The sequence below is a fragment of the Protopterus annectens genome, chromosome 3.part1 (assembly GCF_019279795.1).
Source record: "Protopterus annectens isolate FY-2018-M chromosome 3.part1, PAN1.0, whole genome shotgun sequence".
In the NCBI taxonomy this organism is placed as follows: Eukaryota; Metazoa; Chordata; order Ceratodontiformes; family Protopteridae; genus Protopterus; species Protopterus annectens.
The window spans coordinates 1,406,138,510-1,406,165,750 of NC_056732.1; the positions used below are offsets into that span (position 1 = coordinate 1,406,138,510).

Below are 27,241 nucleotides of genomic sequence, written 5' to 3' on the forward strand. Positions count from 1 at the left end.
CACAAATTACCACATAGGTGGCAATCCATTAAGTATAGAAGAAGTAATTAGGGACCTGGGGACCCAAGTTGATAGCAATCTCTCATTTGACAACCACGTGGCCAAAGTGGTTAGAAAAACATTTTATATAGCCCACCTAATCATGAAGGGATTCACATCTAGATCAGGGGAGGTCATCATGCCTCTTTACTCATCCCTCATCAGGCCCATAATTGAGTACAATGCCCCTTTTGGGATGTACCTTACCAGACACCTGCAGCAACTGGAAAGACCCCAAAAGTACCTCAACAAGAGGATCAAAGGGCTCAAACAGATGCCATATGCTGCCCGATTAAAGAAACTCCAGCTCTACTCAGTGGCATACCGCCTGTTCAGAGGCGATCTGTGCCTGACGTATAAAGCCATGTCCAACCCAGAATTAATGGACATGTTGCACCTTAGAAAATCCAAATCCCATCGAGCTACGCGCTCACAAGACTTGAACCTCAGCACTGAAATAAATAGGACATGCTGGAAGGACAGATTCATAACCCAGAGGCTCCCTTCACTCTGGAATAAAATCCCAGTCCAGGTTAGGCAGAGTCCCTCATTGACTTTCTTCAAGAGGAATCTTGATGAGTGGATAGGAGATCGTAGGTTTACCCCGGGTATCACTTCTGTGTCACTGTTAGACAGAGGCACAGTATACTAACCTCGAAAAAGGGCATAGCAAAATAAATTTAAAATGGGTGGCGAAAGCCAAACACATTCTGGCTAGGCTTATAAATGCCCTAGGGCAGATAGCCTAGTATGAACCTATGAACCTATGAGAAAGAGGACACCCTTGCCTGTATGAACCTATGAGCAGGAGGGCACCCTTGCCTGGTTTTATTATATAATTATCAGAGAGGACCCCATCCACTAATTTTTACCTTTGATTCCTCCTAATCAACCTTATAATTTTATCAGGGAATGCAAATGCTTCCACTGCCCTGTGCTCATGAAGTTGCAGCTTACTCTGTCAAGTGCTTTCTCTGCATCAAGACCCACCAACAACAGTGGTATTTTCTTGCATTCTGCTTCCCTCTGGGTAATCAGTGTTCTGTCAATACTGTCAAATGTTTGCCTCCCCTCCACAAAACTACACTGACCTATATCTATCAATTTTGGCATCACTTCTGCCATTCTTTTAGCCATTACAGATAAACACTTTATAATCATATCTAACAAAACCAGAAAGAAACAGCAACCAGGAAAAGAAGTGGTTCTCCACTTAGGGCTGCAAAGCACTGCACTAATAAAATGAAACAAAAAACAAATCGAACCAGGCCATGGCAATAAGAAGGCATACAGTTCCACAAAAATGTTTAATGCAAGTGCTTTCACAGTTCACACTAACTGCTTCATCAGACAAATTCACAAAGTAACACACCCTACATTTAAAAGCAGAACCAACCAATAAAAAACATCAATCATCAGATCTAATCACATAATAAACTAATTAAAACTTAAAATACAATTTATGATGCACAACTGTGAAGGCATTTCCTAAGAAAATCATGAATAAAAACTATTGAACAAATAAAAACATTTCATTTGGCTAGAGGTCTATTCTGGAGTACTGGTTTAATACAAACTTTGTCATTGAGTCCCTTGCCCCTATGGGCTCACATCCTAATGATCCAGTTAAGCTCACTATTCTCAACTTCATTACCAACATCACCCACGAGGCCCATGTGGTACAATTTCTACCACCATAAATTTAAATGTATGTGTTTCATTTAGGGTTACATGCTTGGCAAGAGCATTCGTCTGAATGGATTTGTTGATACTGTAGACGTGTTCTCTGATAGATCTCTCAAACGCCTATCTGTCTTCCCTAAATAAAAAGAGCTACATTGTTGGCAGTCGTCCATCATGTTAGCACATGTCCTAATTTGACAAGCTAGGCAAACTTTCAGTTCTGTACTCCATGAAAGTAAACCTAGAGGTCAGACCAGCGAGGAGAGTTCCACTAGCTATGCAGGACAAAGTCAAGGTCAAGTTAGATAGCATGGTGTAGCAAGGTGTAATTTGTCCAGTCACATAACTGAGTGGGTGTCTTCCATGGGTAGTTGCTCATAAGAAAAGCTCAGATGAAATCAGAATATGCATTAACCCAAGAGACCTGGACAAATCATTAAACAGACCTCATCATCCTATGCAGATAGTGGATGAAGTTGCTCCCCTCATGCCAATTGCCACTGTTTTTTCTGTCTTGGATGCAGAGAGTTAATTTTGGTAAGCAATGCTTAATCATAAATCTTCACTACTGACTACATTCAGTACTCCATTTGGTCGATACAGATTTCTCAGAATGCCTTTTGGAATAAATTCTGCCAGTGAAGTCTTTCAGCGTGCAACAGAGCAAATTTTTTTGGGGTTATCCGTGTGCTATAATAATGGATGACTTACTTGTTGGAGGTAATGGAGAAGCAGAGCATGACAGAATCCTCAGGAAAGTTCTGGACAGGGCTTGTGAAGTGAACTTGAAGCTCAATCTTCTGAAATGTAAGTTCAGGCTACCAGAAGTTACTTATGTAAGTCATTTATTTACCAGTACAGGCTTATGACCAGACCCTTCCAAACAAGCAGCCATTCTTGAGATGCCAGCTCCAGAAAATGTCCAAGCCCTAAAGCGTTTCCTTGGTATAGTGAACTATTTGGGCAAATGTATACCGGACTTCAGTGTGTTATCAGCGCCTTTAAGAGAGCTGACATGCAAAAATGTTGTCTGGTCATGGTTGGAACAGCATCAGACAGCATTTGATAACCTCAAACAGAAAACTGCCAATCCACCTACACTGAGATACTATGATGTCCACAAACCAGTAATTATTTCCTGTAATGCTTCAAAGTTCAGTCTTGGTGCAGTTGTTCTTCAAGAGGGCAAACCAGTTTCCTATGCCTCTAGAACTCTTACCCAAACTGACATGCAGTATGTTCAAATTGAGAAGGAACTTTTAGCAATTGTGTTTGCATGTTCAAAGTTCTAAGATTATATTTATGGCCAAGTTATCCAGATCGAGACTGATCACAGGTTCATAGGTGTGTACTAGGCTAACAGCCCTGGAGCCTATATAAGCCTAGCCCAAGAAGATTCCCTGGCATCATGCCGCCCAAAGTTAGTTCCCAGTGCTCCTGTCAAGCAAGGCCACTGAAGTGATCCCCAGGGTGAACTTCCTGTTGCCAATCCACTCGTCAAGATTTCTCTTAAAAGAGGGCCAGTGAAGTGCACTGCTTGATGTGAATGGGAAGTTTATTCCAGAGTATGGGAAGTCTCTGGGTTAGGAACCTGTCCCTCTCCAGCATGTTCGGTTTACTGTGGTAATGAGGTTTAGGTCCCTGGAGTGTGTGGCACGGAGGGATTGGGATTTCTTTAGGTGTAGCACATCTAGCAGCTCTGGGTCAAACATGGCTTTATAGGTCAAGCAGAGATCGCCTCTTAATAAGCAATAAGAGACAGAGTACAGCTAGAGTTTTTTGGAGTCTGTCCATATAGGGCATGTGTCTAAGGCCCAAGATCCTCTTAGTGAGGTATTTTTGTGGCCTTTCCAGTTGTTGTAGGTGTCTAGTGAGGTACATACCAAATGGGGCATTGCATTCTATAATAGGTCTAATGAAGGATGAGTAGAGAGGGATTGCGACCTCTTTCTTCTTGGATAAGAAACCTTTTGCAATGAGATGTGCCACATAGAAGGACTTTCTGACTACAGTGGCAACGTGGTTATCAAAGGAGAGGTTGCTGTCAACCTGTAGCCCCAGGTCTCTTATCACACCTTCGGTGTTTACTGGACTACTGCCCAAGTGGTAGTTCATGGGCACCAAATTTTTCCCAAAGGGAATGACAATGCACTTTTTGGCATTGAGTTTAAGGCTATGGTTATGGCACTAGTCACTGGTATTAGTGAGGCCTTTTTGTAAAATGTCTACATCAGATGGAGAATCAACAATGGCTCTCAGTTTGCAATCATCTGCGAACTTGGTCAGCCAGAGTCCTTTTATGTTGGCTTGAACTTCAGAGAAGTAGATCCCAAACAGGAGAGGGCCTAGGACCGATCTCTGTGGGACACCACTTGTAACTAATCAGTAGTCAGATTTGGAGTTCGATACTTTCACAGTGTGGGTTCTATCAGTGAGCCAGTTGGCAACCCATCTTATGACATAGGGGTTGACGCCTAGTTTAGTGAGTCTATTATTCCTGAGTGAGGGATGCTGTTGAAGGCCTTGGCAAGATCTAGGTAGGGTATATGAAATACCTTGCACTCATCCACAGCTCTGGTGACAGACTCGAAGAAGTCTATCAGGTTGAGCAGGCATGATCTACCTTTCACAAACCCAAACTGCATGGGGTCCAGAGTTTAGAGATTCTCTATGTCCTTATTTATAAGGTCTATGATGATGTGCTCCATAGCCTTACATATCAGACTCGTCAGACTAATGGGGCAGTAGTTCCCAGGGTCTGCAGTCACTCCCCCTTTGTGGAGTGGGATGAACGTAGCAGTGTACCATTTGGTAGGAACAAAGCCTGAAATGAGGCTGTGATTGAACACGGTACTCAGGTGTGGTGCCAGTTCACTTTGAAGTGATGACCAGAAGCAAGGCTGCTTTCCAAGAGAGGAATTTTAAGTCTGCTGACGCAGCAGGTTCAAAGGGAAGGAAGCGTGAGCTTTTCCAGTACAAATTTAAGGTCCCAAGCAGGGATGGGTGCTCTCCTTGGTGGCCTTAATTATGCCCCTCTCAGGAACTGTTCGACAAGAGGGTGCGAGAAGAGAGGTGGCTCAAGGTTGTAATGAGCCGAAATAGCTGAGGCATGTATCTTAATGGAGGAGAAGGACAGGCCTTTGTGGAATAGATCTGCTAGTAATCCAGGATTAGAGGCAGGGAGGGCAGAGTTGTGTCCTCTCCTTTAGACAGAATCCAGAATCAGAACCTTTTCCACTTATCAGCATAGAATTTTCTTGTACTGAGTCTTCTGGCTTCAAGAATGACGTCCAGCACCTGCTTGCTTAGAGTTGCTGGGGGAGAATTCAAGGAATAAGCCAGGCTGCAAGATTTAGGGTTTGCAGTTGTGGATGCAAAATATGTCCCTCCTGCTGAGAGAGCAGGGTTGGGTTCCGGTGTACGTGCCAGGGTGGCACCAGTGACAGGCTGCACAGGAGTGGGTACCAGTGTTGACGTGGCCAGTCCAGGGCAATCAGAATTGTTCTTGGTCTGTCCTGTCTCATCTTGAGTAATACTCTTGGGAGAAGGGGCAGAGGGGGAAAGGCATAGATTAAGAGATTTACCCACTGAAAAGATAGGGCATCCACTTTCCAGGCCTTGCTGTGAGGATTCCTGGTGCAGAATTTGCTGAGCTGGTGGTTGTAGGGGGGGGGCAAAGAGATCCATCTCTGGGGTCCTTCATTTCTGAATCAGAAGGTTGAAGGTAATGGGCTCCAACTGCCACTTGAGTGTGTCTAGGAGATTTCTGCTTGTCGTCTGCCAGTGAGTTTTGTTTGCACAATGTATGAGTTATGTACAAAATGAGCTAAATAGTCACTGCTGTGCTGTCTTATATGTAAAAGATGTCACAGATAGTACACACGGGGGAACATTGTGTGTGAAAAGAATGTACCCATCTGTCTTGCATAAAAGGCATTTATGACTCTTTTCAAGCATTAAGTACTTCTTTAAGAAAATAAGGCACAGACAGGACCCACTGCAGGCAAGGAATACGACAAGATCTGGTATTCCAGTAATCTGGACTGAGCATTGTTCTATAAAAAAACATGAAACTCTAGGGATTTGAAAATTTAGAGCTAGTCCTGAATCCTGAGTACCCTACATAATGCAAACCACATACAGCATCATACACAATGTAGATGAAACAGAAAAGATGGTGGAACCTTAGGCATGAACTTCCTCCTCTCTTTCTCACTTTTCTATATCATCGTCTCAAGAAACTCTCTCAGTGGTATCCTCTTTTCCCCTTTATTTGCATTATATTTAGATATACTGGCAAAGAAAAACAAGGGGCTCAGAAATTCAATGACAACATTGTTATCTGATAAAACCAGAAAAAGACATCTCAGTGTTGTGGAACATTCTGAGATAGTTTCATAACTTTTCAGGATATAAAAGTAATGAAGAAGAAACAAACCTACAGCTGTAAACTACGTACCCACACATGAACTGGTTCAACAATACCCATTCATTATGAGGGCACAATAAAGTGAAGTATTTAGGAGTATGAGTTAAAAAGGATTCTGTTATGGCAGCTAAGGATATGTGAGGAAGAGACTACACAAGAGAGAATATAAAAACGGAAAAACCGGAAGCTCTTGTTTATGGATATGGATAGCAAGATATATGTAATAAAAATATTTTTAGTCCCTATAGTTTAATATACAGGTCAGGCATAATTTTTATCAACCAGAAGAGAAATTGTGGACAGTACAAAGAGTTGAAGGATTTTATTGAAGGGTCAAGTGGGAGAAATTGCTTCTTCCAAGAGAGCAAGGTGGATTAGGATTACCTGATTGGAGGGATATTTTAGAGCTACAAAGTTAAGGCTCCTATACATAACACAAGCAGATAGCTACACTTCAAAGTGGAAAGGGATGATGATGAAGCAGGGGGGGAATTCAAGAAATAAGAACACAGTAAGATTTTGGATGCAGATCCTTAAGGAGAATAACAGTCAAAGAATATTATATTCATAAAGCAGCAGAAAGTATTCTAAGAGCTAAGCCAACACAAGAATGGAGAAAGGAGATTTTGCAGATAAGGACAATTGCAATTAGGGATACTGAGAATAGGTAAGAGGGGGCTGGAATTGACAGGAGAATCCTGACAAAGGAACCAAGACATTTGGAGCAAATAACTAGACAGGGAAGGGTAACAAATTGAGAAGAGCAGAGAAGACATTTGGATTGCAGGCTAGAGACTGCCTACCCCCATCAGGGATTGATATCAGAATATAGGCAAAGAGAAATGGACAGGGGAATCTTAAATGAAAGACCTGCGCTGGTAGAGTTTTTAGTTGAATCTGGAACAGAAGCTGTTAAAAAAGGGTTAATTAGTCAGACATATTAAATATTGCATGACAACTATAAGAACGAATCAGAGGAGGTTAAAAAAATTTGGGAAGTGAGAAACTGGATAAGCAAATCACAAGAAAACAATAGGAGGACATATGTATAGCCCCCAAAATATGCAACGAAGTCTAGAAGATTTAGGATTTTTGTCTGTGATTCTTTGCACAGAAGGAAAATGCTGAAGGTGTGATGGTGAAGAAAAAGAATAACTGGGAACATATGTTCCGGGAGTGTAATGAGTTGGCAGACTAATAATTCCCTACAGAGTACGTGGTCGGAAATAATGAGTGAGAAAATGGATGCAAATAAGGAAAGGATTTTTGAGCTGGGATACTGGATCTGAATTGCCTAGACATAGTAAAGCCTTGTGAAATTTAATTCTGATGGCTGCCAAAAAAGCAATTACTATAACATAGAAATCAAAGTCTAAACCAAATGTATTTGAAGTAGTGAATATTTTAACAGAGATAAAATAACTGAAAATAGGAGCTTTAGAAAAGGGTAGGATCAAATTAAATAAAAACTGATGTTGTGGGCACAATACACACAGAATAATGCTTTGTAGGAGCAGTGAGGTTTAAGGGAAGGCAGGAATTGATCAATTGATGTAATGCTGGCCCGACGATAATTGTATGAAAGAATATATGTTGTGTATAGTGTTTTTAACTGTGAACATGATAATATGGTTTGTTTTGTTTTATATAAATGTATGTTTGCCTATGTATTAAATGATAATTCCATGAAGGTGTTAAAAATGTTCACAATATAAAAAACTCAGTACGAGAAAGATGACCTATGAGACTTTTTTTTGCTTCTGCTGTCTACTAGTCATCCATCTATTTCCTTGCCAGTTAGCCTACCTGTTCATCACCAGGTTGTCAGCCAAATGAGGACATCATTCTGGCAGCCTTCAACAGTGGTTCAAGATTTTCTTTATTCCCGCAAGTCTTAAATATGCATGGGAAAGGCTATCCTACAGGTGGCTGTGCAAGCTTTTGACCTACAGCCCATTCGTTATACCCAGGAATCTCTCATTAGCTCACTGAGGTGACATCCAGGAAGTAGGGAGCTGGCCTACCCTCTCCACCGGCAGAGAAACCAAACCCCTTTTGCTTGTTGTGGCCTTTCTAAACTCCATCAGAGTTAACCTTTGAGGGCTCACCTTCGTTCACAGTGTAGATACATATGGCAGCACAGCTCAGTAGACACACAGCTCCATGGGTAAACAGCTAGTGCTTTCACTATGGGTCACCCATATACTGATGCAGAGCCACCCCCCCCCCCCCCCCCACACACACACACACACACACACACACACACACACACACACACGATGGGCGAATAGGCAGTGGTTACTTACTCTCATCCTCCCTTACCAGCTCCTACAGTCACCAGAGACACTACCTGAACTCTCATCACCTGCAACTTAGTTAGGGCTTTAACCCTCTATGCCATGGAGGGGTTTCCTCCCAATATTTTCTGAGCTCACTTAGCAATAAGGGCAAGGTAAGGAAAAGAAGCACTATAAAAATACATATCAAATCTACATGCAGCTTCTCTCCTAGATGAAGTCCAGAGTTGAAGAAATGTGGCAGCAGCAACATGTTCCTGACAAAACCTTTAAAACCAACACCTTCATGGAAGATGATTTTGGTCTGGCAGGACTGCAGAAGCACAATTCAGAATAATTTTGGCTCACTTCACTGGGATCTGCAGCAAGGAAAGCTTATTCAGATTTACATACCAGATCGGTCGAGGCCCAGGTTAACAACGACCACCACCAGTACTGTTAACCGACAGGGTGCTGGCAGAAATTGGGCTACTGTTGGCCGAAGGAGAAGAAGAAGAGGGGGAAGGCATGACCGAATGCAGGAAGAGAGGAGAAAAGTTAGGAGTGTGGTAGTGAGGGTAGGAAGTTTGAATGTTAGCAGCATGACTGATATAGGGAGAGAGCTAGCTGATATGATGGACAGAAGGAAGGTTGATATATTGTGTGTACAAGTGACCAGGTGGAAGGGAAGTAAGGCCAGGTGTATTGGAGGTGGGTTCAAATTGTTCTATCATGGTGTGGATGGGAGAAGAAATGGGGGTAGGGGTTATCCTGAAGGAAAGGTATACCAAGAGTGTTTTGGAGATGAAAAGAGTGTTGGATAGAGTGATGTTTATGAAGCTGGAATTTGATGGTGTAATGATGAATGTTGTTAGTGCATATGCTCCGCAAGTTGGGTGTGCGATGGATGAGAAAGAACAATTTTGGAGTGAGTTGGATGAAGTGGTGATGACTGTACCCAAGGGTGAGAGAGTGGTGATCGGAGCAGATTTCAATGGGCATGTTGGTGAAGTGAAGAGGGGATGAGGAAGTGATGGGTAGGTATTGTATTAAGGAAAGGAATGCAGAAGGTCAGATGGTAGTGGATTTTGCAAAAAGGATGGACATGGCTGTGGTGAATATGTATTTTAACAAGAGGGAGGAGCATAGGGTGACAAGCAAGACTGGAGGGAGATGCATACAGGTGGATTATATCCTATGCAGGAGAGCCAATTTGAAGGAGATTAGAGACTGTGAAGTGGTGACGGGGGAAAGTGTAGTTAGGCAGCATAAATTGGTGGTCTGTAGAATGACATTGGTGATTAAGAGGAGGAGGAATGTGAGGGCAGCACCAAGGATCAAATGGTGGAAATTGAAAAAGGGTGATTGTGAGGATGAGTTCAGGGAAGTGTTAAGACAGGTACTAAGTGTTACCGAATAGCTGGGTAACTACAGCAGAGCTAGTAAGGTGCTTGGTGTGACATCTGGACAGAGGAAGGAGTACAAGGAGACCTGGTGGTGGAATGAGGAAGTACAGGAGAGTATATGGAGAAAGAGGTTGGCGAAGAAGAAGTGGGATCGTCAGAGAGATGAAGAAAGTAGACAGGAGTATAAGGAGATGAGGTGCATGGTAAAGAGAGAGGTGGCAAAGGCTAAAGATAAGGCATATAGAGAGTTGTATGAAAGGTTGGACACTAAGGAGGGAGAAAAGGACTTGTACTGATTGGCTAGACAGAGGGACTGAGCTAGGAAAGATGTGCAGCAGGTAAGGGTGATAAAGGATAATGAAGGAAACGTACTCACTAGCGAGAAGAATGTGTTGAACAGATGGAAGGAGTACTTTGAGGGGCCAATGAATTAAGAGAATGAGAGAGAGAGAAGGCTGGATAATGTGGGGATAGTGAATCAGGAAGTGCAATAGATTAGTAAGATGGACGTAAGGATAGCTATGAAGAGGATAAAGTATGGAAAGGCTGTTGGTCCAGATGACATACCTGTGGGAAGCTTGGAAGTGTTTAGGAGAAATGGCAGCGATTTTTTAACCAGATTGTTTAATGAAATCTTGGAAAGTGAGAAGATGTCTGAGGAGTGGAAAAAAAGTGTTTTGGTACTGATTTTTAAGAATAAGGGTGATGTGCAGAGCTGTAGTAACTACAGAGGGATAAAACGTATCAGTCACAGCATGAAATTATGGGAAAGAGTAGTGGAAGCTAGGTTAAGAAGGGAGGTGATGATTAGTGATCAGCAGTATGGTTTCATGTCAGGAAAGAGCACTACAGATGTGATGTTTTCTCTGACAGTGCTGATGGAGATTTTCAGAGAAGGTCAGAAGGAGTTGCATTGTGTCTTTGTGGACTTAGAGAAAGCATATGACAGGGTGCCTAGAGAGCAGTTGTGGTATTGTATGAGGAAGTTGGGAGTGGCAGAGAAGTATGCAAGAGTGGTACAGGATATGTACAAGGGTAGTGTGACAGCGGTGAGATCTGCAGTGGGAGTGACAGATGCGTTTAAGGTGGAGGTGGGATTACATCAAGGATCAGCTCTGAGCCCTTTCTTATTTGCACTGGTGATGGACAGGTTGACAGATGAGATCAGACAGGAGTCCCCATGAACTATGATGTTTGCAGATGACATTGTGATATGTAGTGAGAGTAGGGAACGGGTTGAGGAGACCCTGGAGTGGTGGAGATTTGCTCTAGAGAGGAGAGGAATGAAGGTCAGCTGGACAAAGATGGAATATATGTGCTTGAATGAAAGGGAGGATAAGTTTAAATACTTGGTATCAACAGTTCAGAGTAATGGCAAGTGTGGAAGACAGGTGAAGAAGAGAGTACGGGCAGGGCGGAGTGCGTGGAGAAGAGTGTCAGGAGTGATTTGTGACAGATGAGTACCAGTAACAGTGAAAGGGAATGTCTACAAAAGGGTAGTGAGACCAGTGGCATTGACAAAAAGACAGGAGTCAGAGCTGGATGTGGCAGAGTTAAAGATGTTAAGATTTGCACTGGGTATGACGAGGGTAGACAGGATTAGGAATAAGTATATTAGAGGGTCAGCCCAGGTTGGACAGTTTGGGGACAAAGCCAGAGAGGTGAGATTGCATTGGTTTGAACATGTGCTGAGGAGGGATGCAGAGTATATTGGGAAAAAGATGGTAAGGATCAAGCTACCAGGTAACAGGAAAAGAGAAAGGCCTAAGATAAGGTTTATGGATGTGGTGAGGGAGGACGTGCAGGTGGTTGGTGTGACAGAGCAAGATGCAGAGGACAGGAATAAATGGAAACAGGTGATCCTCTGTGGCGACCCCTAATCGGGAACAGCCTAAAGAAGAAGACAGTAGGTTCAGAAGTACATACTGAATGCATGAAAATAAAAAGACAATGAGCATGATCACCATATTCAGAGGCTTAAAAGTAGAGGAACTGAATGAGGCAAAAGATAACGAATCATGGAACTGTAAGCTTTGATAACACCAAGCGTGGTAAAAAAGAACAGTGCTAAAAGAATGGGTACCACCAAGAGAAATATGCCCGCTGTTAATCTTTAAAAGACTGCACAGTATTTTGTCATTACAGACCCCTCTGTAAAATTCCATAAAAAGAAACTATCACCACGTAGCTGCCATCATTCATCACATCTACTATACAAAATGATGATAGTTGTAACTTAGCGGTTTCTCAGAGCTTATATTTCTGTCAGAGCTGTCTTAAGCTTTCATACATTCTGAAATTTTTTGTTATTTGGAGAAGCCTCTTTGGCACACAAAACTGAAGCCATTCTGTTTGCTGTGCTGTGGCTCGTGTCTGAAGAAATGTTGGTCACTAGGCAGTACATATATGTGAAGGACATTTTTTTCCCTGTACTGTGAGACAAGTGTCTATTCTGGACACCCTGCTGCACCGTTTTTATTGTCTTTGCAGTATGTGGTTTTGTTTTGTCTGTGATTCTTTAATGTTTTTCTTTTTTTTTCCCAAACAAAAAGGTACCATCCTTAAGATTTTCTGTCTGGGAAGAAAGAAGGTCAAAACATAGCACCCTCTTGTTGAAACTTTAATCAAGTCAAAAGTATTTACCCCTTTTCTGTAGACGGAGTGTAGAAGTTCGATAAAAATCTGTTCAAGAAACACCGATCACAACTGAAAACATGAAACTAACCACTACATTCTAAAAGTGAGTAAATGCAGCCATTATTTTGTAGGTGAAGGCATACAGCTACTGGCAAGCAAAAAAAAACTAATGTTTTCAGTAGAAAGCAAAAACATCACAGAAAAATTACTTTGGATGAAATGGCAAATCATGGTAATGAACATGCATGGTGCCTATCAAATGCTCTCCTAATTAACATGGAACTGCTAATGCTGCTGCTATTACCAAATCTAAATTTAAAGTTTAATCCAAATATTAGCTCCTTTCTTATTTTCAAACATCTCAGGATGCTTACATATCGAAGAACCTTCAATAAGTACAACTTCACTTATGACTGTATTATCTATCTTCAGCCTATTAAGCATTAGTAACATCTGTATCCCTCAGTGACATGCAACACAACATTTTTACCCACAGGGTACACCACCAAATAACAGGACATTTTAAAGTCATTATGGAAACTGATACTATGAGGTTTTGAAAGTTAATAGCATATGCAGCACAGTCTAGAGCAGTAGTGTTCTTCAGATGGTATTTCAAAAACTAATATACACATATAAACCTCCCACTTAACTAAAAAGTTACAGCAGGACAGCAACACTGCCATTTGATGACTGAGCGTATCCTGTCAAGTCCAAAGCACAGAACCTGACGCATCAATACAGTGATTCCTGGACAGCTCAGATTACATCTAACCTAAGGTGCACTGAGAACCAGACGGAGCACCTACAAAACATGTTTAGCTGGATAAGTAAACAGGACCTGAGCACTACACATCCAGATTCACCAGGAGTCATAAAAGTACCATCTGAGCAACACTCCTGAACAGATGGCTGACTCTTTACAGGTTAGTTCAATATTCAACTGTACAGAGACAAATGACATATAGCATGCAAATGATACCTGAATGTCGTAAACAGGTTTGGAAGAAGGAATAGCAGCAAATTCTCTGTAGTCAAACTTCTTTTCAGACATGGACTGGTATGGACAGTGGGAGGATGGCAAAGGGTAAGAAAAAGAGGAAGGACGAAAGTAGAAAATTAAGAAACAGACCAGTTATGATCTACAGATGGAGACTAAGAAGAAACACATATCTAATCAAACAAACTTTAAATACCAGCTCTCTGAAATGTTATCAAGGAGTGCAGGGCTCTAATTACATTTGCAGCTGACTGCAAATTAGAAACAGTTATTAAATCCTCAAATGATTTACCATCCTGTGGGAAGGTTTGTTTCAAATAAATAACTGGTGCCAAAATCATGGACAGTAATTAAATGCCAAAAAGGTATTACTGTATCTTTTGGGAAGTCATCTACCTTCGGGAACTACCACATTGACAATATGTTCCTAACAGATATGACCTAACTTTTGACCAATATCTGCCCATTGTCATAAGAGTCCTTACATACTGCATAGCTTATAAACAAAGTGATTGTGTCAAGATCTAGGGATGCAAGTGCCCCGCTTTACTCAGCCCTCAACAGGCAAGTTATTGAGTATAATCCCCCTTTGGCATGTATCTGTCCAATCACATGCAACAACAGAAATGCCAACTGAGATACCTTAATAAAAGGATACAAGCCCTTAACAATATGTCCCACATGGACAGACTCAAAGCCCTTTCACTATATTCTATATCCTACAGACTGCCAAGAGGTGACCTACAGTGGATATAAAAAATTTACACACCCCTGTTAAAATGCCAGGGTTTTGTGATATAAAAAAATGAGACAACAATAAATTATTTCAACATTTTTCCCACGTTTAATGTGACCTATAACCTGTACAATTCAATTGAAAAACAAATCTGTTAAGGGAAAAAATATAAAAAATAAAAAGCATATAATAAGCTGGTTGCACAAGTGTGCATACGCTCAAACTAATGCTTTGTTGAAGCACCTTTTGATTTAATTACAGCATTCAGTCTTCTTGGGTAAAAGTCTATCAGCATGACACATCTTGACTTGGCAATATTTGCCCAATCTTCCTTGCAAAAGTGCACCAAATCTGTCAGATTGCAAGGGCATCTCTTGTGCACAGCCCTCTTCAGGTCACCCCACAGATTTTCTATTGGATTTAGGTCTGGGCTCTGGCAGGGCCATTCCAAAACTTTAATTTTTTTCTGGTGAAGCCATTCATTTGTTGATCTGGATGTATGCTTGGGGTCATTGTCATGTTGAAAGGTGAAATTCCTCTTCAGCTTTCTAGCAGACACCTGAAGGTTTTGGGCCAAAAATGACTGGTATTTCAAACTGTTCATAATTCCCTCCACCTTGACTAAAGCCCCAGTTCCAGCTGAAGAAAAACAACCACAAAGCATGATACTGCCACCACCATGCTTCACTGTGGGGATGGTGGTATTCTGGTGATGCAAAGTGTTGTTTCTGCGCCAAATGTACCTTTTGGAATTGTGGCCAAAAAGTTCAACCTTAGTCTCATCAGACCAGAACACATTTTCCCACATGCTTTTGGGAGACGTGATATACTGTTTTGCAAATTTTAGCCAGGCCTGGATGTTTTTGGGTGTAAGAAAAGGCTTCCATCTTGCAAACTTACCCCATAGCCAAGACAAAAGGAGAATACAAGAGATTGTTGTCACATGTAGTACACAACCAGTACTTCCCAGAAAATCCTGCAGCTCTCTTGGCAGCCTCCCTAACCAGTTTTCATCTCTTTTCATCAATTTTGGAGGGACATCCATTTCTTTGCAACATCACTGTTGTCCCATATTTTCTCCACTTTTTAATGACTGTCTTCACTGTGTTCCATGGTAATTCAATGCTTTGGAAATTTTTTGTACCCTTCTCCTGACTTATACCTTTCAACGAGATCCCTTTGTTGCTTTGTAAGCTCTCTGTGAACTATGGCTTTTGCTGTAGCAGGTAAATGCATAAATGTCAGTAAAATCCTACTAGGACAGCTGAACTTTATTTGGGGTTAATCAGTCTGTTTAATTGATGGCAGGTGTGTACCCAAGAAGACTGAATGCTGTAATTAAATCAAAAGGTGCTTCAAAGTATTAGTTTAAGGGTATGCACACTTATGCAACCAGCTTATTGTACAACTTTTTTTAAATATTTTTTCCCCTAACAGATTTGTTTTTCAATTGAATTGTACAGGTTTATAGGTCACATTAAAGGTGGGAAAAGTTTTGAAATTATTTATTGTGGTCTCATTTTTTTATATCACAAAAACCTGGCATTTTAACAGAGGTGTGTACACTTTTTATATCTACTGTATGTCTAGCATAAAAGGCATCTTCAGACGCAATACTGATGGATTTTTGCTCATCAGCAAGTCAAACAGCATCTGAAATACTCTGTTTAGGGATCTAAACCTCTTTTGTAACATCAACAGAATGGTTTGTAGGGCAGTTACATCTCAAAGAGGATGCCACTGCTCTACAAAAGACCCCCCCCATCCACATAAAACAAAGCTCCTTCCTGTCCACATTCAAGCACAGCTTGGATCTACGGATGGGAAACAGAAAATTTACCCCAGGACTGCCCCATGTAGTACTAATGACAGGCAGCTCCTAAATGCTTCACCCCATGCATGAGTCCCCTCAAATTACCTACAGTATGATCCCCATTCATTCTCATTAGCAGTAATGCATAATTATCAACCATGGGATCAGTGGCCAATCTAACCCCAAATGGGATAGGTTAATTCAAGCACCAAAAGGGAAACTGGACAGGCTTAAAATGGCCCACAAGGTCAGCTAGCCTAGTACTTACTCCAGAACCTAGAATACAAGGTGCATATTATATTCGGATAAAACATAAGAAGGTTCTGATCACTATCGGCAACACAAAGTGTCATCCAGTACACTTATAAACTACTTCCCTAAGCAAATCCAGCAGTATACTGTAACCTCCCAATAAAGTACTGCAGGAGAAAATAGGAAATAGTGAACAAGTAGTTTCCTGGAGACAAAAAATGTTGAAATAAAGCTGCATTGCCATGCAATCTTTTACAGCAAACTAGTCATCACAGACTCTCAGCTTCTTACTTGTGTAGAAAAAAGATTGGGGTTTCAACCAGCCAGTGTACTGTGCACCTGTGTTAAAACAAAGACCTAGCTGGTGTATGAGGCTCCCTGAAACCAAACTGTTCATTTCCTCTCTGATTTTTTCACATACTCCTAATAAAGTTCCCTGCTGTCAAGTGCTACATTCACTGAAGACCTACAAAGAAAATAAAATATATTCTTACCAATCGTCCAGGAGAAGTCACACTCTTCGGACTATAGTCTAACAAAAGGAAAAAAAAATGCTCAGTTAGAACCTCTGCTAGACTGCCTAGTTTAATGCTTTATCAATCAATAGAAATGCTATTATGTTCTAAAACTTTCAACAAACTAACAATTCACCATATTACACCATGCCACAAACATTCATTCACTGAGAAATACACCAATCATGCAATAATAAACCATTTAACTAACTTTTAAAGACAGTCCAGGCTGAAAGTTTACAACCTATAAAATTTAAAACGCAAAATAACAAACCACATACCCTATATCTGTAAGAATACTGAAGTGTGGCTGAGCTCTTTAAAGTATTGATTTTACAAAATTTATCAAGTTTTCCCCCTCCATTCTGCTTTTCCCCCTAAGCCCCTCTTTATTTACGGAGAGAGAGCGGGGCCATCTATCAAACAGTTATGATGGACATTAGGTTCCGTTTACTGCACCAGTGCTCTCTATCCCACACACAGGGGTGCCTTTGCACTGTCTCTAGCAAAGGGAACTCCCTGATTTTTAAGATTCAGAACATGGTAACCTTAGGATGTATCCTTAATATTAAGAGAATATATACAATTCTTTTTTTTTTACACATTAAATACTATGCTCCTAACCACGGAGACATGCAGCTGCTAGTGCATACATGAGCGATGGGTGATGATCTTTCAGCAGATGCACTCCTAGGTATGTCTGGACATGTGTATGCTATTCAGCTTTCTCACTATAGGAGACATGGAGTTTTCATGAAATCTTTTATTTTATTTGCTTGTTTAACAGGTACGTGGTCCTTCAACTCTTTTTAGCAATGAGCTGAGTCAGAAGGCATATCAGTAATACAAGACAGTGACAATAAGGAACAGATTAACAAAGCATACAGTGAAGTAAAACGTATTCAAATCTGAAGACCATTTACAAACATGGACATTTGGCATACAATTCTACACATATTAAGTTACATCGTAACAAAATGTTTTAGTGTAATGGTTTTGGGACACAGCATTAAAGTGTTATCAGCATTTATCTTACAACTAAATTGTATTGTAAATAAATTCAGTTGTCAAGTTTATGACCTTCTGGCATTCAAAAAGCATGAATGCTGTAACCTCAAATAGGATTGTCTACTTCCCATACATATCATAATTACTTCTGAAGGTAATAATCAACTTCTCATAATAGTAAGTGAAAATTTACACCATAACCTTAGAAGGTGTTTGGTGATCATCTGTTATTCTTTTGTGTTACTGACACTTAAGTATCAGCTTTTCAAATCTAATGCTAGCAGCTCCATTAGCAGTGTGTTCCAGATGCAGCCTTTCATACAGAAATGGACCATATACTTCACTGAAGACTAGGCAGACATCACCTCTAAGTCACTTGTAAGAAAACAACATAGTAACAGTTCCTGAAGTCTTTCTGAACAGTTCAAATCTTACTAGAAAAATCATAGTGTTGGAAATCATTGCACATTTTCAAATACATGCAGGTGGTTTGATTACAGGTTACAAAATGCAGTACTACATTCATCATTGAGTTGGATCAATGAAGTTTAAAGTGGAAGTACAGTGCTCTCCCTGGAAGAATCAGACATTTAAAAGTAGAATATGTTTTCTGCCACTGGCAGAAACACACTGGTCAAAGTTTAAAACGTCAACCATTGTCCCTAGACTTTAATGATGGCATTTGTTTCTGATCCACGTCCTTTCTGCAAAGTTTCAACATGTTAAATTTACTCACTAAGGGTTCAATGTCAGATAACTCCTGAATATACCTACCAGTTTATCACACCCAATGGTGTTAAGTAGGAGCAACTGTAAAGAAAAAATATATCAAAAAGATGCATCTCCAAGTCGGTGCTAACCTTGATCTCAATCTCTTAAGGACCTTAATATTAGGAAATAGTCCCTTTTTTGATACTTGGGTGTACTGTCTGCCAATGCAGATCTCAGCAGGCCAATACCAAGTAAATGCAGAACAGCTAAGCAAATACTTTACCATTACTTAATCCCATGCAAAAACAAAAAAAACAGGATAAGTCTGAAACTTCCATTCTTCTCAAACCATATGGCTTGAATTATCTTGAGATAAGTGTTTGAAGCAAATCTGGGGTGGGCTACAACTACTGCGTTGTATCTGGTGACAACCTGAAGGCTGTGGTGAGACCAAACAACAGGACTCTAAACTGATAAGGACTGGCTCCCAAATGAAAGCGCAGGGACGTCCTGAAAAGGATGCCATATAAAACTCTTATTTATACAACTAGATACACTTATCTACACATGTGCATCTTCCCATTATGAGTAACCTGTTGAACTTCAGACTTTCCTCCAAGTCGATGTGAAAATGACAGCTTGATAGGGGGAAGGTGGGTGGATATACTACAATGTATGGACAAAGAAACAAAATCTATTCTTAAAGTAGGTACATAACTTTTATACCTTTAATTATCCAGTCCATACACAGTAACTGTTGGACAGGGTCCCCATCAGACCAGCATGAGTGGCATTACAACAGCATATTACACTGCAGGTGGACTAAAAGATTCTCTTGAAGTCGATATCAAACACAACTTGTAATGCCCGACAAATGTTTACTGTGAAGTCTGTTCAGCTTCAGCACAAATGTCATCCACTAATAGGTTCATAGGTTTATACTAGGCTATCTGCCCTAAGGCATTTATAAGCCTAGTCCAAAGTTTTGTGGCTTACGCCACCCCTTATATGAAAAAATACTGTGCCCATTAGTTTGTTGTGCCTCTGTCCAGCAGTGACACAGAGATGATTCCCGGGGTAAACCTACGATCTCCCATCCACAGGTCAAGATTTCTCTTGAACAGAGCCAGCGAGGTGCTCTGCCTCACACGGACCGGGATTTTATTCCACAGCATAGGGAGTCTCTGAGTGATAAATCTATCCCTCCAGCACGTCCTATTTATATCCGTGCTAAGGTTTAAGTCGCTTGCTCTAGTGGTTTTGGTGGATTTGGATTTTTTGAGGTGGAGCATGTCCATTAATTCCGGGTTGGACATGGCCTTGTATGTCAGGCACATGTCACCTCTGAGCAGACGGTATGCGACTGAATAGAGCTGGAGTTTCTCCAATCTGGCAGCATATGACAGATTTTGGAGTCCCTTTATCCTTTTGGTGAGGAACTTTTGGGGTCTCTCCAATTGCTGCAGATGTCGGGTGAGATACATCCCGAATGGGGCATTGTACTCTATCATTGGTCTGATAAGTGAAGAGTACAGGGGAACAATGACCTCACTAGATCTGGATGTGAATCCCTTCATGATCAGGTGGGCAATGTAGAAGGTCTTTCTAACCACTTTAGCAACATGAGTGTCAAAGAAAGGCCACTGTCAACCTGGGTCCCCAGGTCCCTGATAACCTCTTCTGTGCTTAGTGGATTGCCACCTATATGGTAGCTTGGGGTTACCTTGTTTTTCCCGAAGGGTATGACTATACATTTTTGGCGTTTAACTTCAGGCCATGGCTCTGGCACCAGCTATCTGTTTCCGTGAGTCCCTTCTGAAGGATATCCGTGTCCGATGCACTTTCCACTATGGCGCCCAGTTTGCAGTCGTCTGCAAACTTTGGCAGCCAAAGTCCTCCCATGTTGGCCTGTACTTCTGAGAAGTAGATGCCGAACAATAGGGGGCCAAGGACCGAGCCCTGTGGGACACCACTTGTGACCGGCTTGGAGTCTGACATAGCGCCAGCAACTCTAACCCTGTGGGTTCTGTCCTTAAGCCAGTTTGCAACCCATCTTGTGACATATGGGTTTACATTTAAGCTGGTAAGTTTTTCTACAATACCCGAGTGGGGTATTGTGTCGAAAGCCTTTGCAAGGTCAAGGTAGGCTGTATGGACTGCCTTTCCATCATCAATGGCCTTGGTGACTGTTTCGAAGAAGTCGACCAAGTTCAAAAGGCATGATCTGCCCTTGACAAAGCCAAACTGGGTCGGGTCCAATGTCTGCAAGTCCCCTATATCTTTGTTTATGAGCTCCATTATGATCCTCTCCATAGCTTTGCAGACTAGACCTGTTAAGCTTATGGGGCGGTAATTACCAGGGTCCGTAGAGGCACCGCCTTTGTGGAGTGGGACCACAGTTGCCGTACGCCACTCCTTGGGCACGTATCCTGTGGTAAGGCTGAGATTAAACAGCTGCCTTATGTGCGGGTTTAATTCCTCATTTAGCTCGTGTAGCACACAGCCGGGGACACCATCCGGTCCCATTGATGCTGTGTTTTTCGCTTTAGAGAGAGCAGCTTTCACCTGCGCATTTGAGATGTCTGGGAGGCTACACTCCGCTGGGATAGTTATCTCTCCTTTAGGGGGGGAGTGGGGGGTGAAGTTTGCACTGAACCTGTCTGCCAGTATGTTGGCAATGTCTGTGGGTTCAGTGATTTTTGTATCATTTTGGACTAATTCTGAGCATATCTGGGAGTTTCGACCCAGGTTCCTAACATAGCTGAAAAAGGCCTTATGATTGTCCTTTGAATCCATGGCAATTTTTCTCTCAAAATTGGCCTTAGTTGATTTTATGAGTGCTCGTATTTTTTTTTACAAATATTGATCAGGGGTGACTTCCCTTTTATGGATTTTGTTCTATCATGTAATAGCTTTCTCCTCTTATTGTAAAGTTTGTTAATGGCTGGGGTCCACCAGACTGGACGTTTGCCTTTGTGGAAAGAGTCTTGGTTTTATTTGGGATTGCCTGATCCATGCAGTCCTGGAGGTGTTCATAGAAGGCATTTGTAAGGGCTTCCGCAGCTTGGGTTGTGGTTTCCACTGGCTCAGGGGCCTTGAAGGATACCACACCAGTCTTGAGTAGTGTGAAGTTTGCTTTAGAGAAGTTCTTCACTGTGGTCTTTTTGTTTGGGGGGGGAGCGGGATGTGGATTTCCAGTGAGATTAGTTTATGATCAGATCTCACCAATGAGGGATATACTTCGGTGTGGAGCATTTTGTCCCCATGGTTGTGATAATGAGATCTAGTATATTTTCTCCTCTCGTGGGAACAGTGACTAGCTGTTCCATGGCATTTGAATTTATGAACTCCAGGAACCGTTGGGCTAGAAAGTTAGGGCTTGAGTAATGTTCCCAGTCTATATTCGGGTAGTTGAAGTCACCCAATATGATGGTGTTTGGAGATACATTTATACCCTCCAGTGTCTTCAGGAAGGCTGTGTGGGGTTCCTGAGTTTGAGAGGGTGGCCTGTAGCATGCTACAATTTGTAGAGCAGTTTTGCCTATGGTTAGTTGCACCTGGATGGTTTCCGAGCTTCATGCGTTGCCACCAACCTGGAGGTGTGGGTATCCTTTATGAATATGGATACACCCCTCCTTTTGTGGTGTGGTCCGGGTTTTGGGGCGGACGCATGATATGAGGTAAAACCTAATAGTGCCGGGGTGCTCTCAGGAGCCTTGAACCAGGTTTCAGTTACAGCACAGACATCGATGTTCTCCATACTGAGAAGGACCTCGAGTGCGTGCATTTTGAGATTTAGACTTCTGGCATTGAGCAGCATTACCCTCAGTTTCTTCCCATTTTTGTTTTCTAGGGTGGTAGGTTTAGAATTTGAGCCTTGCCTAAAAAGGCACTATGGGGTGGCAAGAGCCTTAGCCAATATCCAGAATCCCAGGGTGACAGGTGCAAGCCATCCCTTGAAGCAGCGTGGCTTGTCAAGCATGTCATCCCAGGCAGACAGACACTGGATCCCCTTTGAATGACACCAGACATTAAGCCAATTGTTAAAGCTGATCATCTTGTCTCTATATTGTGGCATCATTCTTGGTGAAGGAAGGATACTGCTCAGGGTCAGGGTCATACCTGCCTGGGCTACATAATCAGAGAGCTCCTCTATGTCTCTTTTCATGTAGTCCAGGGAGGTACGACTCAGGTCGTTCACACCAGCATGGACAATGACTGTGTCATATTTGTACATTTTTGAATTAAGTTGATGAAGCAGCAATTGATCTTGTGGAACAGGCTGTGGGTTTAAACTGTGAAGTTCACTGACAAGATGTACAGCAGTACAGGCTGCAGTCAAATAGCCACCTAGATAGTGTGACTACCTCACATTCTTTCTCAATTTGTTTAATGCAAAAGGCAGAAATAACTGTTCATCTTGTGATTCGCACTGAAGTAAAAGCAAAACTGCCTGTGTACATCCAACGAATGCAACTTACACTCATCTTCCAGAAGACTTATGGATTAGCTAAGAATCCGATGCTACCTTTGCATAAAGTTGGGTTTGTTCCAAGTACCACTCTGTCTTTGTGGGAAACGTCTATATATATATATATATATATATATGTGTGTGTGTGTGTGTGTATGTATAGATATATATACATATATATATATATATATATATATATATATATAGATATATATATATATACAGAGAGAGAGAGAGAGAGTCTTTCAACACCCTGAATGTAATTCACAGACCATCTTAGCTGAACTGATGGCCACTAAGAATAAGGTAAGGAATTTAAGATCTACCATTGCTGCTGGTTCAACCAGGCCAAGGATCAATTTTTTTTCAAGTACAAAACTGAGACACCATGGAAGTGCTAGATCTTTCTAGGGTCTTGAAAAGAAAACTCTTTTCAGGAAGGCTTTGCAAACACTCGGAGTCAAGAAATATATGAATGAAGCACTGACGGTAGGTTAAGAGAGCTGCAATGTGGACTAACTGTTGAGGAGCTACAGCCCTTATTAAAGATTTCTGAAAGGAAAAGAAGAACAACTGGGATCATAGCTATGGCAGTGTCTAGTACTTGTTTTGTCATCTGCAATGCAAAGCCGTACCACTTGCCTTTAAACAGCTTTCTGGTTGAAGGTTCTTGGGATGCTATTAGGAGACAGATCAGCCTTTGTAAATATGCTGGGTACCTGGCCATTAATGGGAATGGAGAAACCATGCGGTAAATCTGAGAGATTGGAAGGTCAGGTGAGAGAGAAGTCTTGGATGAGGGTCCAAGAGGAGGGGCCTCCTTATTAAGTGATGCAACAGAAGAGGAAACCAAACATGATGGGGGCCAATAAAAGCTATTGAAGATGACCTCAGCTTAGTATAAACCTACAAACCTATAACCCTGTTAGGGAGCAGAATTTCATAGGACTGTCTCATCTTATCTGTGACACTGCCATCCCTACACGGACTTTGCAATATCCAAATTGTTTTAAACAGTCGCAATACTTGGGCATATTTATACGAAACTGAGTAATTTACTCAATCAGTTCTTATACAATACTGAGACACTGACACTTATCCCATTCTATCTGCAGCAAAGAAAAAACCTAGAATTTGTGATACGAATTTTAGATCTTTACGCCACAATGCAGTAACAGTACAAATAACATTCTCCATGGAGATGAAAACTTGGCAAACAAATTTACTGCTGAAAGTTCTAGCACTTCACAAAGCTGTCTTCTCCTCTGTTTTTTTTTTACCTTGTGTATTTTTAATTTTTTTCCCTCAGAATGTGAAGATGCCTAAAAAAAGACATTGTGGTTATGGTAACTTTCTTGTTCACTACTTGTACTCTATGGTAAGACGGATGAAGCTCATCATGGGCAAATCACTCCAGATGGGTGTATACCACACTCCAGGCCAAGAGGCAGTGAAACCATGTTCTTATCCACTGACTGAATGCAAACATTGTATATCAAGAGTTACAATAATGACATGATTATGTTGCTAAGCAGATGCAATTTCTCTTGTTTCTTAATATGTTCATTTAATCATCTCATTACTTAGCTAAGAGGGAGGACCCCCCCAGCTTCTCATTTCAACATGAATTAAAAATATTGTAATCACTCAATCCATTTTAACCTGCTTGAGATTCTGTTCCTAGGCAGGCATGACCTTGTTAAATGCTCCTTGCAAACTACAATGAAGTGCACGCTTGTTTTATAAAAAAAGAAATCATTCATTTAATTTCTAGAATGCTTCTGAAGATCAAAGTAACAGCGCCTTCTTTATGGGCTTTTGTGTCTAGCTTGACCCATTTTTGTTGGTACAGATTCTCCTTACTTCTGTTATTGTGACACTGTATTCAATATCCTGTTGTCAGCAGTAGTTTTTAGTAATGTGTGTGCAAAGTTCTACTTTTATTGAGGTTTTGGCTTCCTGACCAGGAGATTTCTGTAGATACAGTCTCAAGTTCTTCTACATTTGCAGTAGTAGGTGTGCGTATCTTTTCTGTAAGCATGAGGTAGTTCCAGAGAAAAATAACAGTTACTTATTCAGTCTCATTTAGTCACATTTAGCTCATGACAGGCCTCTACACTTATTCCAAAGTAACCGCCTTCCTATACAAAACATAAGTTACATAAAAATGTTCTGATGGTTAAAAAACTAGCTTTACTGTTGTTGAAATACTCAACAAATTGTTAAGGTTTATATTTTTAAACAAGTAGTGTGTTAAATCTTAAATGTTTTATAGTTACTTTGTACAGTAACACTAGATACTTGAATTAATCAGAGATTTTTAAAAGCAATCTAGAAAAGGTGGTTAAAAAAAATCCATCTTGGAACTCAGAAATGCATTTTGTTATTGTATCTTTACATTCTGAGATACATTATTGCATCAAAAATCATGTTAACGGTTTCTTATTACACTTGAACAAGTTCTTCCTCAAAATAGCTATCATAGGACCAACCATTTTAACATAATCTTGTTTTACTATTTTGACGCCTTGTTCTCAGTCTCTATTTCAAATCCATTTGCATGAGTCATGTTAAACATAAAGAAATTATTTTTTAAACACCCATGTTAACAGAATGGCATTGCGAGTCACAGTCATCTTACACTGGTTTCTGGAACTTACTTTTTGCTTTTTTGTTTGAACTACCCTGATTTGTACTGTCGGAGTCACAACTCTATTTATAACAATTGTAAATCCATGACAAAATAAGACAAGGATTTGGAGGTTTTTTTTTTGAGACATAAACTTGTAGTCCTTCAAGTACTGACAAATCCTCTGCCAAAGTCTTTATGAGATGTGAAAGCTAACAAAATGAAATCAGGCGCGGTTAACAATTTTTGCTTCAAAGAACTTTTAAGAGACATGCCAACTACTATGACTTTTCACCAGTCTGTAGTGTGATGATCATTTTACTATGAATGATGGAAAAAAACAGATTTTTCCTTAAGCTTAACAACCAGAAGAGATTTAATAGAACAAAAAGTCAAAACAATGAAAAGGATTTTTTACCAACCACCTCGAATTCTAAGCATTCTTCCAAGGGTAACAGTGTCAGTGACAATAAGTGAAATTAAGACAAAACAATTCATTAATCAATTAACCTATAGAAAAAAGCCTGTTTGGGTATGTCCCTTTTTAACCTATATAGTTCCATGGATCTGAATTTCAAAATGTAAACACAGCTTCAAACTTCTTTAAAACAACATGCAGATGATGCACAGTTCATATACATGCACAAGAATATTATTTCTTAAAAACACTGCAGTCATCCGCTCATCAAAAAGGACGTACAACAGTGCTAATGGAACTAAGATTCTAAGTGAAGTCAGTACCCACGCAGGAGAGTAGCCAACACACCTTACAGACGTAAAGGCACCTGAGATATGCTGAAGATTGCAGTCGATGGCATTCTAACTGAAATTAACAAGCCCAATATGTTCCCTAAATTGCACTTTAAGTTAGGCTGTCACCAGTTTGTCTTTACCCCAGTAACCAAAAACAGCATAACTTTTAGACCTATTGCATGGGATCACTGCCAAACTTGCTAAAGTCAAAAATATGAACCAAAATGTCCTGTAACCCTATCTGACTGATTTTTATATATAAAAGCTATTTTACAAGGGGCTGCACACCCCCATATCTGTAAGCACTACTTCTGATCACATTAACTTGGAAGAAAAGAAATTCCATTTCTCCCTTTTGTATGAGTTAGTGCAACACTGGAGAGAGTCAGGCATGTTTGGTAGAGTCCCCACATCAAACGGGGTGGGGGTGCAACCCTCCTGCACAACAATGCAAACCGAGGTTTAAAGTACAGCAATGTATCAAAGTGGTCCATCAGGCAGCTGTAAGATCCATTCCAGATCATGAGGAACACCACTGCACTCTAATCATTAAAGTGGACCCCAACTTTTTGTACTCGTATGCTCAATGACATAGCTGAGATTGGGGGGGGGGGTTAATTCTGATGTTAAGATCCTTAAGCATGCAATATAGCAAAGTATTAATGGAATTAAACTTGCCAAGAATTTTAGTGACATCATCGATGCCTACAGCAGAGGTGAAAAAGAGAATGATGTATGCAAGATCAGGTTTCATTTAAATGAAGTCTGTTAGACAAAAATACAGTATTCTTTTTACATAAGTCTAGAAAAGCAGCAGTATTAAAGCAGGCCTTCACATTTTGCTTGCAGTTTCAATTAATGCACTTTCAATCACAGAAAATAA

The 27,241-nt window shown here is 40.9% G+C and overlaps 1 protein-coding gene across 15 annotated transcripts in view; it reads right to left on the reverse strand.

The window, feature by feature from the left end:
• SCRIB (scribble planar cell polarity protein) overlaps positions 1-27,241 on the reverse strand; it is a 2,800,411-nt gene that overhangs the window by 211,328 nt on the left and 2,561,842 nt on the right. For 14 of the 15 annotated variants that reach the window (XM_044067477.1, XM_044067487.1, XM_044067486.1 and 11 more), the window contains 2 exons: positions 16,766-16,803; positions 13,453-13,527 (listed from right to left, as the gene is read on the reverse strand). In XM_044067477.1, coding sequence (XP_043923412.1) covers positions 13,453-13,527; positions 16,766-16,803 — 113 coding nt within the window. The remainder of the gene's footprint in view (positions 1-13,452; positions 13,528-16,765; positions 16,804-27,241) is intronic. The other variant, XM_044067478.1, reaches the window with a different exon arrangement.